This window comes from Pelophylax lessonae (assembly GCF_965119305.1).
Source record: "Pelophylax lessonae genome assembly, chromosome: 2".
NCBI classification, from domain to species: Eukaryota; Metazoa; Chordata; class Amphibia; order Anura; family Ranidae; genus Pelophylax; species Pelophylax lessonae.
This window is the reverse complement of record NC_138769.1, coordinates 129,980,924-129,998,185: the sequence shown is the minus strand read 5'-3', so window position 1 is coordinate 129,998,185 and position 17,262 is coordinate 129,980,924. Positions and strand designations below refer to the sequence as shown.

The 17,262-nt window shown below is 45.6% G+C and overlaps 1 protein-coding gene across 1 annotated transcript in view; it reads right to left on the bottom strand.

Annotated features, from left to right (window-relative positions):
- Positions 1-6,412: 6,412 nt before the first annotated feature.
- The window catches only part of SPAG5 (sperm associated antigen 5), a 374,185-nt gene continuing 363,335 nt past the window's right edge, over positions 6,413-17,262 (bottom strand). The window contains exons 24-25 of the mRNA XM_082245996.1: positions 6,826-6,906; positions 6,413-6,519 (exon numbers count right to left, since the gene is read on the bottom strand). Coding sequence (XP_082102122.1) covers positions 6,448-6,519; positions 6,826-6,906 — 153 coding nt within the window. The 3' untranslated portion in view covers positions 6,413-6,447. The remainder of the gene's footprint in view (positions 6,520-6,825; positions 6,907-17,262) is intronic.

The following is a 17,262-nucleotide window of genomic DNA, read 5'->3' as shown; positions in this document are numbered from 1 at the left end:
GGAATTGAGCGAATGGGACCGCCTCGAAGGACGACACCATCAGTCCCAGCACTCTCATACAGGTCCGAAGGGACGACCAGTCGTTGGACAACAACAGCTGAACCGCAGACTGGAGCTTTTGGAGTTTTTCCGTAGAAACAAACACCCTGGCTGAGGACGAGTCCAAAGTGAGTCCCAGATAGATGGAAGGGTCAGAGACGACTTCTGAAGATTCACAATCCACCTGAAATCCTCATGGTAACCTAAGTTTGCTGTCAGCAATGCAGGGGACTCCACACAGAGAATCAGATCGTCCAGGTAACCCAGGACAGATATGCCTCGCTGCCGTAACAGTGCCAGGACCGGGGCCAACACCTTTGTGAAGACCTGGGGAGCGGAGGCGATACCAAAGGGTAACGCCACAAACTGATAGTGATCCTCTCCCACGGGAAAACGGAAAAACCGTTGGTGAGCGGCACAGATTGGTATGTGAAGATAGGCATCCTTGATATCTATGGAAGCCCCCTGATGTAGGGAGGCCACCACCGTGCAAATTGTTCCCATCTTAAACTTTTGAGCACGCACGAACACATTCAGTGCCTTTGGGTCCAGGATCGGACGCACCTTGCCCTCCTTCTTGGGAACCGTGAACAGGTTGGAATAAAACCAGTGAAAGCGCACTGCGTGCAGAACCGACACTATCACTCCTTGTTTTAGCAGGTCCTGCACTGCACCATAGAGCGCCCGCAAGCGATTCAGGGATAGGAAGGGAAAAACCTGACCGGAGGGACGGATTGAAACTCGATCTTGTATCCGAACCACACAACCTCCCGGACTCATCTGTCTGGGATCCGGGCCAGTCACAGGTCCGAGAACCGGCAAAAGCGTCTCCCCACCCCAGTCACGGGTGAGGCCACACCTTCAGGCCAAGGGGACCTTGTCCACAGGCCTAGAGGAACCGGACTTCTGTTTTCCAGACCAGGTATTCTTGGAACCACCCGAGGGAGCCTTGAAGTGCTTTGCCTTATCGGCTGACCCCGAGGAATGAAAAAATTCTCTGTGAACCGAAAAGGACAGACCCCGTCTATGCCCAGAGTCCTTAACCCTTGGAAGCCTGCGGAAGAAAGGTACTCTTTGCCCCGTAAGACCCTTAATAATGTCGTCCAGGGTAGCGCCGAACAGACGGTCCCCTTGAAAGGGAAGTTCCATCAAGGCCTTCTTAGAAGCCAGATCCGCAAATCAACACTTCAGCCAGAGCATACGCCTGATGACCACTGCCGAAAACCGACAGTCAACCCAACAGGGAAGCAGTGTCTAGCGTGGCATCGCAAGCAAATTGCAGTCCCTGCAACATCTGGTCCAACAGCTCCCCGAAGGCAGGAGGGAGTTGCTTACCCCCTCCACGTCAGTGTGTAGTAGCTTCGCCCATTCAGTCAACGTCTGTGTGACAAGGGCCACAGTAAACGCAGTTCTCAGTGTAGTCCCCGCCAGTACATATTGTGGGCCACAGCCTCTGCATTTCTATCCTCTGGGTCCTTAAAGGACAGGGAAACTTCTACCGGAATTACAGTATTATTCAGCCTGGAGACCGGAGGATCCACCTTAGGTGGTACCGACCACTTCTTTACCAGAGACTCCTTTACAGGGGTAGAGTCTAGCAAACCATTTAGACACCCCAGGGGAACATCTCGGCCGGTCCCATTCTTTTGCGAGTAGGCCAGCAAAATAAGCAGGGAAAGGAAAAAAAGTTTCCACACCGGAAGGCTTTTGAGTGCCCAAAGCAACCTGTGCCCCAGGAGCGACCACAGCCGTATCCTTCAATTTCAGGGTTTCACGCACAGAAACAACCAGTGCGTCAACGAGCGCCTTATCTTGCGCAGCATTAGAGGTAGAAATCTCATCCTCACTATCAGAGGAGGCAGGGTGTGGGGTACCAGACCCGGCCGGGTACCCACGCCTGCGGTGGCTGAATCAGACTCCGAATCCGAGACATCAGATGAGGCAGGGGTACGTGGGGGTCGTTTCTTCGCACACCACCCTCTAAAGGCCACCTCCACCCGGGACACAAATGCTTCCAGAACCACCGAAATTGCATCGGACAACAGTTGAGATCGGTAAGGCCCTGTGGCCTCCGTGAGGGGGTCAGGTGGGGACACATGGTCTGAAGGGTCCATGTTGCACTAGCAAAATCCGCCAGCAAACTTGAAAAACAAATGACAGAAAAAGTGCCCCCCGAAGGTCATGCACGCGCTGAAAACCAACAGAGAGAGAGATATATGCCCCCAGAACTCACTGTCCCGAGAAAGCAGCAGCCGAATTAGGGAGGTCTGCACATGTCAGCAGCAGCTTAGCAAAAGGAAGTGAGTAGGGAGGGGCTCCACCCACCAGAAAAACGCCTCCAGGTACTCCCACCAACATTCTCAGCAGAGAATCCACCGCAAAATTTCCGAAAATGGGTGTACCAAGATGACCACCATCATAGTAGCAGACGAAGCTACAAGAAAATGGCAGGCGTGGCAACCAGAACCCACAGAGGGACCCCCGCCAGCCCTCCTAACACCATCCAGCAGCAGGAAGGCCCTGGAAGAACCCAGGAGGCCCCCTCCCCATGGACGGCGCACCCCCCATGCGGCCTGCAAACGAGGTCCCAGCCTCAGGTAAGCCCAAACAGTACCCCACGTGGAGGAGGGAGAGGGGGGGTTGCAACCCAGGACAGAGGGAAACCCAGAAGTGTGAGGGCCTGACCATCCCAGGAAGGGGCGCTTACTCCCCATACCAGGAACACAGGCGGGCATCATCTCCCGACAGGACCCCTCTCTGCCGAAGTGGGGGGGCTGTCGGCCAAATAGGAACGCTGCGACATAGGCCTAGACCCTGTCATGTGCGACCTTGCGAGAAGTTTAACTCGCGGGGCCAGTCCCCGTCCACTGGACCTAGATTATCCAGCCCGTCGCCCAGATCCGGCATAGTTGCTTGTAGATCTCACAGGAAAAAAAATCCGGAGAAAAAGGCTAGCTAATAAAAATCTACATAAAGAAATACTTTTATGCCAGAACCAAAGATCCCAGCAAGGAACTAGGTCCTTACTCCTGACTAGGCAGATTAAAACTGACATTCTATGCAGGAATGGAGAGGGTATACCCCCAGGCAGTATAACCCTACTGATATGCATCAGAGGACTGCGTCCGTCAATGAACGATAGAGAAATGAAAATTTTACTGTAAAAACTTGATATGTATGTCAGCATTGGGCTGAGGTCAACTGTTGTAGTAGGATTGCTCCCTGTGCATCTTTGAAAAGACTTGTATCGCATTACAAAAAAACTAGGGCCATGACCAAAGATCAGATAATCTATGAGGTGTTTTAAAAGAAGAAGCAGCAGTTGGATGGTGCTAAGCTGAACGGTTGGAGAAAAAAAAAAAAAGGCAAGTTCAACACTGAATTTACCATATGACGTCAGCAGTCAACTCCCTTAGCCTAGTGGTCTCTTCTGTTATAAATGTTTCCCCTGCCTGTCAGCGGTAATGTATTCTGAACCACACATTGATAGCTCGGACCACATTTACAGCACCTGTTGTGTGCCATGGTGATGTGACTCTCCGTGTGCATCCAGCCATTCAAGAAGCCTAAGAGACCTGGTAAGGTGAGTGTAGTACGAGGAGTTTGTTTTTTTTTTTGTTTGGGCAAGGTTTACTACCACATTAAGTTGGCCATACACTAGTAGATTGCCATACAAAAATTCTCATCAGTACATATGATGACATGACGAAGGTTGTTAGAAAGTAGTTTTAAAAAAATTGCTTTTAACATTTAATTTGGGAGAGTGTTAAGGGTCTTGTAAAGACCCTTCATTGGCCTTACTTTGTGCTTTATTGTAACAATGTAGACTGCTTCTTTAACAGTGATTTGTAGCTGGTAGTCTAATAAGTCCGAACACTGTTCCTTAGAAAAGAGAAATAGCTTATATTACCCATTAACCACTTAACCCCCGGAGGATTTGGCTGCTCAAAGACCAGGCCCTATTTTGCGATTCGGCACTGCGTGACTGTAATGGACAATTGCGCGGTCGTGCAACACTGTACCCAAATTAAATTGAGCTTTCTTTTGGTGGTATTTGATCACCTGTGCGATTTTTACTTTTTGCGCTATAAACAAAAAAAGAGCGACAATTTTGAAAAAAACAATATTTTTCATATTTTTTTTATATGAAATTCTCAAAAAAAAAAAATGTAGAAATATAAATTTTTTTACATTATAAGCCAATTTGTTTTCTGCTACATATTTTTTGGTGAAAAAAAAAAAAAAAACGCAATAAGTGTACTTTGATTGGTTTGCACAAAAGTTATCGCGTTTACTAACTACGGGAAAGATTTATGTCATTTTTATTAACTAGTAATGGCGGCGATCTGCGTTTTTTTTTGCGGGACTGCGACATTGTGGTGGACAGATCGGACCCCTGACTGACATTTTTGACACTTTTGGGAGTACCAGCGACATTACTACAGTAATCAGTGCTATAAATATGCACTGTTACTGTAAAAATGACACTGGCAGGGAAAGGGGTTAACTTTATTGGTGATCAGTGGGTTAAATGTATCCCTAGGGGCGTGATTCTAACTGTGGGTGGGGGGGGCGTGGCTTGTGATGTAACCACAGAGACATACGATCCTACATAGCAGGATCGTATAGTCTCTGTACTTACATCAGGGAGAATGACAGACAGCTGTGTTTACATCAGCCGTCTGCCTTTCTCCCTCTCCTGCACGAGATCCCGAGTGACCGGCAGACATCGGAGCCGCCGGTCACACGCGCGGGGATTCCAGGGAACAAGCGGGAGCTCGCCCCCTACAGGATCGTGGGGGAGTGACGTACCGGTACATCACTTTGCCCAGGAGGGGCTGAATGCCGCAGTATATAGTCGTGCGGCGGTCGGCAAGTGGTTAAGGACTGCCCCACGCAGATATACTAACGCAGGGCAGCCCTCCTGCGTGAAATCTGTTACCTGTACACGATTTTGTGCAGTGGGTCTGGAGCCCGCGCCACCCACCGGCGACCTGCTCCCGCTGTGATTGGACACAATGTGAGCCAATCAGTGGGTCCAGCAGACACAACGTCAACCGGGATCCGCCGATCATTCTCAGGAAAAGCAGAACAGCGGTCTGGCTATGTAAACAAGTCAGACCGCCATTCTGTGAGAGGGGAAGACCAAGATCTTGTTTCTGCTAAGCAGAAACAGGGATCCCTGTCTTCCTCCAGTCAAAGCATCCCCCACACAGTTAGAAAGCACAACTTAGGAGCACACTTAACCCTTTGATCGCCCCTGATGTTAACCCCTTCCCTGCCAGCGTCATTAGTACAGGGACATTGCATTTTTTAAGCACTGATCACTATAATAATGTCACTTGTACCCAAAATGTGTCAAAAGTGTCAGTTAGGTGTCTGATTTGTCTGCCGCAATGTCACAGTTCTGCTAAAAATTGCTGATCGCCACCATAACTAGTTAAAAAAATAAATAAATAAAAATTGCATAAATCTATCCCCTTGTTTGTAGATGCTATAACCTTCTCTTTTACTCCCTGACAGAACAACGGGCTGCCTTGTTTACATAGGCAGACCGCAGTTCTGTTCTGCCTTTCCTCCAAACGATTGGTGGGTCCCGGCGGTCATCGCGACCAATCACAACGGTAGCAGCGCTCTGGCAGTCTGCGTGCCCCCTAGATTGCGTGCAAAAAATCATTTTGCGCAGCTGGGCCACCCTGCCGCAGTATATATACGGTGGGCGGTCCGGAACTGGTTAACGCAATGTTTCAACATTTTATCGGTTCATCCCACGCATACCCAGTATAATATACCTTTTCAAAATGGCAGCTTGGGAACAGGGGTGTGTGTTTGTTTAGGGGGCCGCTTTCTCCCCCTTTCTAAGAAAACAAAAATTCACCAGAAAAGTTAAACAATTTGTGTTCACCTGCTTATACCGACTGCAGAGGATTCCTGTAGAGAGCAGTGTGTCTGAGTGGAACGGCACTAGAATTGACCCAGCTTGCGATAGGGGGTTTTAGACAAGCCTTCCAGCACTTAGCATTCAGACCAGCCCTGCTATTGCACGCCAGCTGACATGTTAACAGGTAATAGTTCATAAAACTGCAAACATGCTGGTCATTTTTAAAAATCTTTAGTTCTACTTTTAATTTAGAAACCAAAGATTTTACACACAGAAAGGCAATAAATATAGCAGGTATGAAGACCCAGAGAGAAAATGAAAGGGCATATGCTCTATGTCAGCTGATAGCATCAACTCTCCCCATTCCTATGGCAAAGCTGAATATGCATTCACATCTCAAATTCCTTTAATATTTAGAACACAACTTTACAAACATTTGACAATATAAACAAATGTACATATTTTTTAATGTTTAATATTTTGTAACTTCATATTTTTCTTGCAGAATTAAAAAATCTGGTGATGTTCTAGCTGAGAAACTCCTTCAACTGTCTCAGAGTGTCGCATTGGTTTACAATGTTTGGTATGGAAAGCAGAGCCTGCAGAAAGAATGAAAACATAGCTGTAAAGAACTTGCTTTAAGAAGGCATCTTTATTGGCATGTGACTAAGAGAGAAACTTAGAAAAATGAGTGCAAACTGGTTACCAAGGCAGCATAGTAGCAGAAGAGTAACCCTTATTTGCAGAGGACCAAAAACTGATATACTGGGCTTGGGTTGGACTGACTATTTTATAGTACATAACGTAAAGAACTTCACAATGGTTTTGTAGTAATGAAAGCTTTTCAGTAAAGAGATGACTGTCACAGCCAAGGCTTTTTACCTAAAACTATCTTGCAATATTACCTTTCTTATTTTTTCAATAATGTCATCAAGCTTCTTTACTTCTGCCTCTGAGCGAGTGAGATTTCCTTCCAAAATTTCCCTCTATAAAATTAACAGAAGACATATGCAAAAATATATGCGTAACGGAGCAGAAAAAAAAAATTAGATATCAAATTACAACCTTCAGTAAAATGCAACAGACTGATATGGCCCATTTACATTTGTGTGTTGCATTAAAGCCCAGTGTGTCACACATTAGCATACATTTAGGGCAGCATTCTCCTTTTCAATGGAGCTGTCAACACAGCATGTAGAAAATAGGACATAACCCATTTTTATCACACTCATTCTTAATTGGCACCTGTAATGGTGTCGAGCGTTCAGACACCATCTTGTTTTCTCGGCATCCATTTTGTTTAGTGACCCAGGCTCCTTGAGCGAAAGTAGCCCCCACCTTTCGCTAATCAGTGTGCAAACTCAAACCAAGCTTTATCTGCACATTCTAGCAGACGTTCTGTCTCCAAGACCACAGCAGGAGGTCGTAAAGCAGAGCTTATCGCAAACCCCCATCCTGACCGGCCAGGTCGTAAAATCTTATCTGAGAACAGATGTCCACAATAGGCTGTGTGGAATCCCCCCCCCCCCCCCAGCCAAGTTGTAAATAAAAAGTAACACTTAAATCTCACAATCCATATCCAAGTCATAACTGTTTACCTGAACATAACATATTAACAAAAAGTAGATATTTGAATGTCGCATAACACACTGATCGTAACATGACCACACATGGTCACACTGTAATACAGGAAATTGAAACGAGCGATAAGTTATCCCCTCTGTGATAAAAGATATTCATGTTTGATATTGTTTGAAAGCAAATGACATGCTTAGTTATAAAATATCAGTTTCAAGAATGTAACCCTTACAAGATATTAAGAGTGGTATGACTCTGTCCACAAAAGTACATTCGAAATAGTCATAAACCCCTGGACAGCCCTTTTGCCACTCTGATTGTAATTGGTCAGGGGTGTCCGTCACCACCCCTTTTGAACTCAGAGAAAAAGACAGGAACTGATAGAGCAGTCAGTCTTCATTCTACCATCCAAGAAATAACATCGCTTTAAGAGAAGGACCAATCGCATGTTCAGTTTTTGGAACTCTGATAATACCAGGACTTTTTAAATGCAAGTATAGTCACTCTTTATCTTCATATTTCTAAATTGTTGTATTGTGTCTCTATTTCTTTGTAACCCATTTTTCTGTAAATATTTTTAATGGGCACCAATCTTCACCTTTCTTATAATTAAACCTTATTTTGAAAAGTGTTAACTTTGTCTCTAAGCTCTTAAACACAAACTGACCCAAAAGAACCTGCCTCCTGAAAGAGCGCTACTGTTTAGGATAACCCATCTGAACATTCTTGTCTGAGGTGACAGTGTGTGTTACAGATGGTTATTCTAAAGTCATAATTGGTATTTCTAAAATTAGGAGCGTCCTCTGGGTTCATTATAACGTAGAGGTGGTGGCAGAGAAAGGGTTAATTGCTTAATTGGCCCGGTGACAATCGCTCTCAGTCTGCTGGCATCTAAAATTGTGGTCCCGCAAGCTGGACAATCTGTGTGCCGGGTGCAGATGAGAGTGGCATTGTTACGCAAGTGACGGCAGGGTGTGTATCTAGTGACTGCTTAGTATATTAGCGACTGGTGAGGACCCCAGGTTTAGTACCAGGGGAGACAGAGGTAGTGTAGGTAAGGAAGAGCAGGTCGTTAATATATCCCCATAGAGTAGTGGGTAATAATGTCCGACAGGATTGCGGATGCCACTCAGTGCACTTCTTGCGGCATGTATGAGTTTCTTGATGAACAAATCGAGGACGAATACTGCTGTGCAAGATGTGAGCGACTTGTTGCTCTGGAAGCCCACATCGTGGATCTAGAGAACACAGTGACAAGACTGCGTGGCATCTACAACCTGGAAAGGAGCTTGGACATTACCCATCAGGCGCTGGCAGGGGCCAGCATAGAGGAGGGAGGAATGGAGGAGACACAAGCAGCAGAGGCACGCAGCTGGGTGACTGTTAGGGGGAGGAGCGTCAGGGAGGCCAGTCCTGAGTTGTTACACCCTAACATGTTTGCCGAGTTGCAGGTTGAGGGGGATATCAACTCAGGGGTGGCAGAGCTGGAGCATGCACCCTCCCCCAGCTGCCAGGGGAGGGACGGCTCCAGGAAGAAGGGGGGCCGTAACTCAGGAAAGGTTAGAAAGGTTGTGGTAGTTGGGGACTCAATTATCAAGAGGACAGAGAGGGCAATCTGTAAAAAAGATCTCGTGAACCGAACAGTTTGTTGTTTACCGGGCGCCCGAGTTCGGCACATCGCAGATCTGGCAGACAGATTGATGTGGGGGGCTGGGGATGACCCAGCGGTCATGGTGCATGTGGGCACTAATGACAAAGTTAAAGGTAGGTGGAGGATCCTTAAGAACGATTTCAGGGACTTAGGTAATAGATTGAGGAAAAGGACCTCCAAGGTGGTTTTCTCTGAAATACTGCCTGTACCTCGAGGCAACACAGGAGAGGCAGAAGGAGATTAGGGAAGTTAACAAGTGGCTGAGGAATTGGTGTAGGAAGGAGGGGTTTGGGTTCCTGGAGAACTGGGCTGACTTCTCAGTCGGCTACCGGCTCTTTAGTAAGTATGGGCTGCACCTTAATGGGGGCGGTACAGCTCTTTTGGGGAGAAAGATGGCCACCAAGTTGGAGGAGCTTTTAAACTAGGAGACGGGGGGGAGGGCTCAGAAGTAGAATCAGTCAGGAGGGAGCAGAGGACTGAAGGCAGCTGTAGTGTCAGCAGCGACAGTAGGTCGACAACGTCAATTGGCAGGTCTGTGCGGGAAAACCGCAGACCAAACAGAAATAAACATAACCGCCAATCACGTTTAACTTCCGTAAAACTAAGAGGGGTATATGCTAATGCCAGGAGCCTAGCTAATAAAATGGAAGAATTGGAAATGTTAGTACATGAGGAGGACATAGACCTTGTGGGAATAACAGAAACTTGGTTCGACCCCTCACATGACTGGCTGGCCAATATCCAAGGGTATTCGGTGTACCGGAAGGACAGGGTAGGAAAAAGAGGGGGAGGGGTATGTCTCTATGTCAAGAACAATCTAAAGGTGCTAGAAAGGAGTGACATTACGGATGGGATGAGCATGGATTTAGAATCTGTGTGGGTAGAACTCCTTAGGGAAGGAGAAAAGGGGAAAGTAATTGTGGGGGTTTGCTATAGGCCACCTAACCAAGGGGAGGAGGTAGAGCAGGAATTTTTAGCACTAATGGGTAAAGTGGCAAAACTGGGATCAGTCATCGTATTGGGGGACTTCAATTATCCCGACATTGACTGGGAAGAGGGGACTGAACACTCACATAAGGCCCGTCTATTCACGGAAACCTTACAGGACAACTACATGTCACAATTGGTGGATGCCCCTACCAGAGAAAACGCAATCCTGGATCTATTGATCACTAATGACCCAGACATAATCTCGGAGGTAGGAGTCCAGGACAACCTGGGCTCTAGCGATCACAGGATGATCACATTTAGTATAAATAACAATATAAAAAGGCAAGTGGGGAACATAAGAACCCTAAACTTCAGACGGGCAAACTTTCCAAAATTGTACTCATTGATGAAAAGGGTAAACTGGGACCAAACCCTGGGATCACTGACCACAGAGGAAAAATGGGAATGCTTTAGGAACATATTAAGCAAAGGCATCTTGCAGTGCATTCCTATGGGGAATAAATTTAGAAGAGAAAGCCAAACCTGGCTGGCTAAAGCGTAGCGTTAAAAAACTTATTAGGGGAAAAAAATTGGCCTTCAAGAAATATAAATCAGAGGGCACAGTATTGGCCTTCCAGCAATACAAGGAGGCAAATAAGAAGTGTAAACACGAAATCAAGATGGCTAAAATCAACTTTGAGAGACAAATAGCGGAGGATAGTAAAAAAAAACCCAAAGAAATTCTTTAAATATATCAACAGCAAAAAAACTAGGGCAGAGCATATTGCACACATAATTAACAATGATGGGAGGATGGTTACAGAGGACACTGAAAAAGCAACCGTGCTGAATGCTTTTTTCTCGTCAGTCTTTACGCAGGAAAAGGAGGGGTACACTGACCACGACTGTTTGGTTAGTAGTAATACACAGGACTTGCCTCTATGGCTAACAGAGGGTGAAATCAGGGAAAGACTGGATAAACTTCACACAAACAAATCACCAGGCCCGGATGGCGTACATCCGAGAGTGCTCAAGGAACTCAGTATGGTTATATCTAGACCACTGTTCCTGATCTTTGCTGACAGTATTAGGACAGGAGATGTACCAGGGGATTGGAGGAAGGCTAACATGATTCCGATATTCAAAAAGGGCCAGAGGCATATCCCGGGAAATTATAGGCCTGTCAGCTTGACATCAATAATTTGTAAACTTTTGGAGGGGATGATAAGGGACTATATCATAGAATATGCTAAAGACAACAACATCATCAGTAGTAACCAGCACGGGTTTACAAATGGGCGTTCTTGTCAAACCAATCTCTTAGCATTCTACGAGGAGGTGAGCTGTGAGCTAGATAGGGGCAGACCAGTGGATGTGGTGTACTTGGATTTCGCTAAGGCGTTTGATACAGTTCCCCACAAGCGCTTAATTTATAAAATAAGGTCTGCAGGTATCGACAGCAGGGTTTGCTCTTGGATACGGAACTGGCTAAAAGGCCGTGTCCAAAGGGTGGTAATAAACAGCGCATACTCAGACTGGTCTGAGGTGGTAAGCAGGGTCCCCCAAGGCTCAGTCTTGGGACCGACCTTGTTCAATTTATTCATAAACAGCATTGAGGACGGGATCAGTAGTTCGTTATCAGTTTTTGCAGATGACACAAAATTGGCCAGGGCAATAACTGCACAGCATGAAGCAGATATCCTACAGAATGACCTGGACAAAATTACGGAGTGGGCAACGACATGGCAAATGAGGTTTAACGTGGAGAAGTGTAAGGTTTTGCACTTGGGGACTAAAAACATAAAAAACACAATACACGTTAGGAGGGGAACCCTTGGGGGAATCAAAAATGGAGAAAGATCTGGGAGTCTTGGTTGATGATAGATTAGGCAACAGCATGCAATGTCAAGCGGCAGCTTCCAAAGCCAACAGAATATTAGCATGCATAAAGAAAGGGATGTATTCCAGAGATAAGACTATAATCCTTCCACTTTATAAAACTCTGGTCCGACCGCATCTGGAGTATTCTGTCCAGTTCTGGTCGCCAGTCCTCAGGAGGGATGTGTTGGAGCTGGAGAAAGTCCAGAGAAGGGCAACTAAACTAATTAGGGGATTGGAGGACCTTGATTATGAGGAGCATCTGCAATCGCTTGATTTATTCTCCCTGGAGAAGAGACGTCTGAGAGGGGACATGATAGCAATGTATAAATATCTTAATGGGGATCTCAGCTTAGAAAAAAAGCTGTTCATTCGAAGGAATTGCATGAGGACTCGAGGACATACAATGCGATTAGAGGAGAAGCGTTTTAACCTCAGGCAACGTGGGGGGTTCTTTACTGTTAGGGCTACAAGATTGTGGAATTGTCTACCACAAGAGGTGGTTTCTGCAGGTAGTATGGTGACTTTCAAAAGACTCTTAGACTTGCATCTCAAGGATCAGGAGATTAAAGGCTATGTTAGATGATTACAGTCACACACACCTACACAGGTTGAACTGGATGGACTATTGTCTTTATTCAACCTCACCTACTATGTAACTATGTAACTATGTGTGAGATTGCTTGGTCTTTGGTCACGAGTTGGAAGAGAAGGCCAGGGGTCTAATACCCGCCACCGTCACAGCACCCCCCATGCATCTGAAGACAGAGTGCATTTTTGGTTGTGGGAAATCACATAGTGCAAAAGATTTCCTTCTTGCTGCATTTAAATAGGCACAGCCGCCCGTCCAAATGGGCTAAAATGAAAAAAAAAAAAAAAAACAGTGCTTTTCTTTCAAAAATAACTGGATTTTTGACTTTTTTTTCCAATCAGATAATTTTTATTAAAGAAAAAATTTACACTACAACAAGATAGGTACAATAGTCAAGATTCAAACGCAGAACAACAACAGATCTATGTACATCCATCAATACATATGCAGTGCCTTGCGAAAGTATTCGGCCCCCTTGAACTTTGCGACCTTTTGCCACATTTCAGGCTTCAAAGATCTAAAACTGTAATTTTTTGTGAAGAATCAATAAGTGGGACACAATCATGAAGTGGAACGAAATTTATTGGATATTTCAAACTTTAACAAATTAAAAACTGAAAAACTGGGCGTGCAAAATTAGTCAGCCCCCTTAAGTTAATACTTTGTAGCGCCACCTTTTGCTGCGATTACAGCTGTAAGTCGCTTGGGGTATGTCTCGATCAGTTTTTCACATCCAGAGACTGAAATTTTTGCCCATTCCTCCTTGCAAAACAGCTCGAGCTCAGTGAGGTTGGATGGAGAGTGTTTGTGAACAGCAGTTTTCAGTTCTTTCCACAGATTCTCAATTGGATTCAGGTCTGGACTGTGACTTGGCCATTCTAACACCTGGATATGTTTATTTGTGAACTATTCCATTGTAGATTTTGCATTATGTTTTGGATCATTGTCTTGTTGGAAGACAAATCTCCGTCCCAGTCTCAGGTCTTTTGCATACTCCATCAGGTTTTCTTCCAGAATGGTCCTGTATTTGGCTCCATCCATCTTCCCATCAATTTTAACCATCTTCCCTGTCCCTGCTGAAGAAAAGCAGGCCCAAACCATGATGCAGATCAGTATTTTAGCCATATCATGCGGCGAATGGTCACTGCTGTCACGGACACCCTGCAAGCTAAGGGATCCGCATTCAGAGAGGCATCACAGATATACTGCAGTCCCTGTTCTGCAAGGTCAGGTGGATGTTGTCCCCCTTCCAAATCCTGGCGCAGGAGCTTAGCCCATTCCGTTAAAGTCTGGGAAACCAAGGGTATGGCAAACACTGGCCACAGAATGGAACCAGCCATGGTAAAAAGGTATCAGAACAGAGATTCAGCTCTCTTCTCAAAAGGACGGAGAGTCCTCCACCGTGAAAAAGGGTGGCTTTATTCAACCTGGAAACCCGAGAGTCCACCACAGGTGGTACTGTCAGTTTCTTTAGCAGGGACTCTTCAAAACGGATACCTTCTAGCAAAGTGCTTAGGGACCCCGACAGTGTGTTTGGGGAAACCCCACTGACTCGCAACAATGCTGTCGAAATAGGCGGGTTTTTGAGGCAGAGCTTTTGAGGCTCTGCGGTCACCAGTGCACCTGCGCAGCTAATGCAGCCATAGTTGTGTCTTCCCATTTTTAAGTTTCCCGCACTGATGCAATCAGTGCATCCACTAGTGCCTTTTCATGCACGGCAATAGTGGAAGAGGATTCATCCCCACTATCAGAGCACTCCGGGTGAGTGGACGCAGACCCATTAGGATGACTCGCATCCGCCAAATCAACCTCATAATCTGAGGAGACAGAGGATGTAGGTGAAGGCGGAGGACGCTTTTTGCTCATCCTATTTTGGAGAGCCATAGCTACCTTGGACACTAGTGAATGCAGGACCGCACTCATAGCAGACAAGTGGACTGGGATCCAGAGGGCCCGCAGCATCAGAGGGTCAGGAGGTAAAATGTACTCCAGGGACTCCTTAGTTAACCTGGGGACCGCCAAAAAAAATCTTGAAAATTGCTGCAACATACCCCCCACCGCTGCACCAGAGAGGGAGGGAGAGGGGGGAGGAGGGGGGTTCACAACAGGACAGAGGGAAACCCAGGAGTGTGAGGGTCCGACCATCCCAGAGAGGACCCGTGTCCACCCCAAAATCGGCGAGGAAGGGGGGGAAACGTTTACTCACCATACCAGGAACACAGGCGGACGCCATCTCATTACAGGCCCCCACGCCACCAGAGTAGGGGGGCTGTCGGCCAAATAGGAACGCTGCAACATAAGTCTAGACCCTGTCGTGTGCATCCTGGCGAGACATTTAACTCGCGGGGCCAGTCCCTGTCCAATGGGACTATTTTGCAGCCAACCAGCGGGGAGCTACGGTCTGCACACGCTCCATGGCCAGACTGGGGTGACCACTGGCTATAGGGATCCAGCCCATCGCCCAGCCCGGCATAATTGCTTGAAGATCTCACAGGAAAAACGTTCCGGAGAAAAAAAGACTAGCTAAAAAAAAACAATAAAAAATTACTTCTATGCCAGAACTAAAGATCCCAGCAAGAAACTAGGTCCTTACTCCTGACTAGGCGGATTAAAACTGACATCCTATGCAGGAAGAGAGAGAGTGTACCCTCCGGGACTACCCATAGGCGTAGCCAGAACTTTTTTCTGCCTAGTGTCCTACTCCTGTAGGGGGCAGTATAACCCTACTGATATGAATCAGAGAGAACTGCGTCTGTCAAGGAACTTACAGTGCCTTGCAAAAGTATTCGGCCCCCTTGAACTTTTCGACCTTTTGCCACATTTCAGGCTTCAAAACAAAGATATAAAACTGTAATTTTTTTGAGAAGAATTAACAAGTGGGACACAATCATGAAGTGGAACTAAATTTATTGTATATTTCAAACTTTAACAAATAAAAAAACTGAAAAATTAGGCGTGCAAAATTATTCAGCCCCCTTTAGTTAATACTTTGTCGCGCCACCTGTTGCTGCGATTACAGCTGTAAGTCGCTTGGGGTATGTCTCTATCAGTTTTGCACATCGAGAAACTGAAATTTTTGCCCATTCCTCCTTGCAAAACAGCTCGAGCTCAGTGAGGTTGGATGGAGAGCGTTTGTGAACAGCAGTTTTCAGTTCTTTATACAGATTCTCGATTGGATTCAGGTCTGGACTTTGACTTGGCCATTCTAACACCTGGATAGGTTTGTGAACCATTCCATTGTAGATTTTGCTTTATGTTTTGGATCATTGTCTTGTTGGAAGACAAATCTCCTTCCCAGTCTCAGGTCTTTTGCAGACTCCATCAGGTTTTCTTCCAGAATGGTCCTGTATTTGGCTCCATCCATCTTCCCAAAACATAACGTTTTGCATTCGTGCCAAAAAGTATGATTTTGGTTTCATCTGACCAGAGCACCTTCTTCCACGTTTGGGGTGTCTCCCAGGTGGCTTGTGGCAAACTTTAAACAACACTTTTTATGGATAGCTTTAAGAAATGGCTTTCTTCTTGCCACTCTTCCATAAAAGGCCAGATTTGTGCAGTATATGACTGATTGTTGTCCAATGGACAGAGTCTCCCACCTCAGCTGTAGATCTCTGCAGTTCATCCAGAGTGACCATGGGCCTCTTGGCTGCATCTCTGATCAGTCTTCTCCTTGTATGAGCTGAAAGTTTAGAGGGACGGCCAGGTCTTTGTAGATTTGCAGTGGTCCGATACTCCTTCCATTTCAATATTATCGCTTGCACAGTGCTCCTTGGGATGTTTAGAGCTTGGGAAATCTTTTTGTATCCAAATCCGGCTTTAAACTTCTCCACAACAGTATCTCGGACGTGCCTGGTGTGTTCCTTGTTCTTCATGATGCTCTCTGCGCATTAAACGGACGTCTGAGACTATCACAGTGCAGGTGCATATATACGGAGACTTGATTACACACATTTGTATGTGAGATATTAAGGAAATAGTGCAAAAGGAAGAGAGATGTGGGACTTTAATTGAGTGCAACTAGGCATAAAAGTTTCCAGAATGAAAAAAATCATATAAAACCCTAATAAGGGGGACCTGTATAGAGCTGACATACTCAGGTGTACAATATTAATATACCGTATTTATTAATCACATATTTATTGCAAATAAAGATAAATACACTTAATACATATACAATAAAGATCTGTGAAAATATAGTAGATTACATATGACACCAAGTTCTCTATAGGTACATGATCTGGAAACATAAAAACACTTGAATTTAATATCTGAGTAAATGTAGGCTCGACGCGTTTCTTGGACCTCCGTCCATTCATCAGGAGCTTGGAGATAAATAAAGTATCTAAAAGTAATAATAGATCTGGATTATAACATACTAGTATAAAAAAAGAAGAGAGGGAAGGAAAGTAGGGCAACAATAAATGGATTGGGCACTACCTGAGATAGTGTCACGTGTCCAAAAATATTCCAGTTAAGGGAAGAGGAAGACAAAAGCTGATCCGAGAAATGCCTGACCCGGGGCTGAGGCATAGACATCATCCAGCACATGGGGAGAGGGGGTTAGCAGCAAAAAAGTGAAAGAATCAATAACTGGTATGTGGTATTGACCAGAGATCTGATGTACTTCTCATAAGAGATAGTATAGCGGATGTATTGGGATAAATGAGATCTAAAAAATACATAATATATTTCGTTTTATCTATATTCCTATTG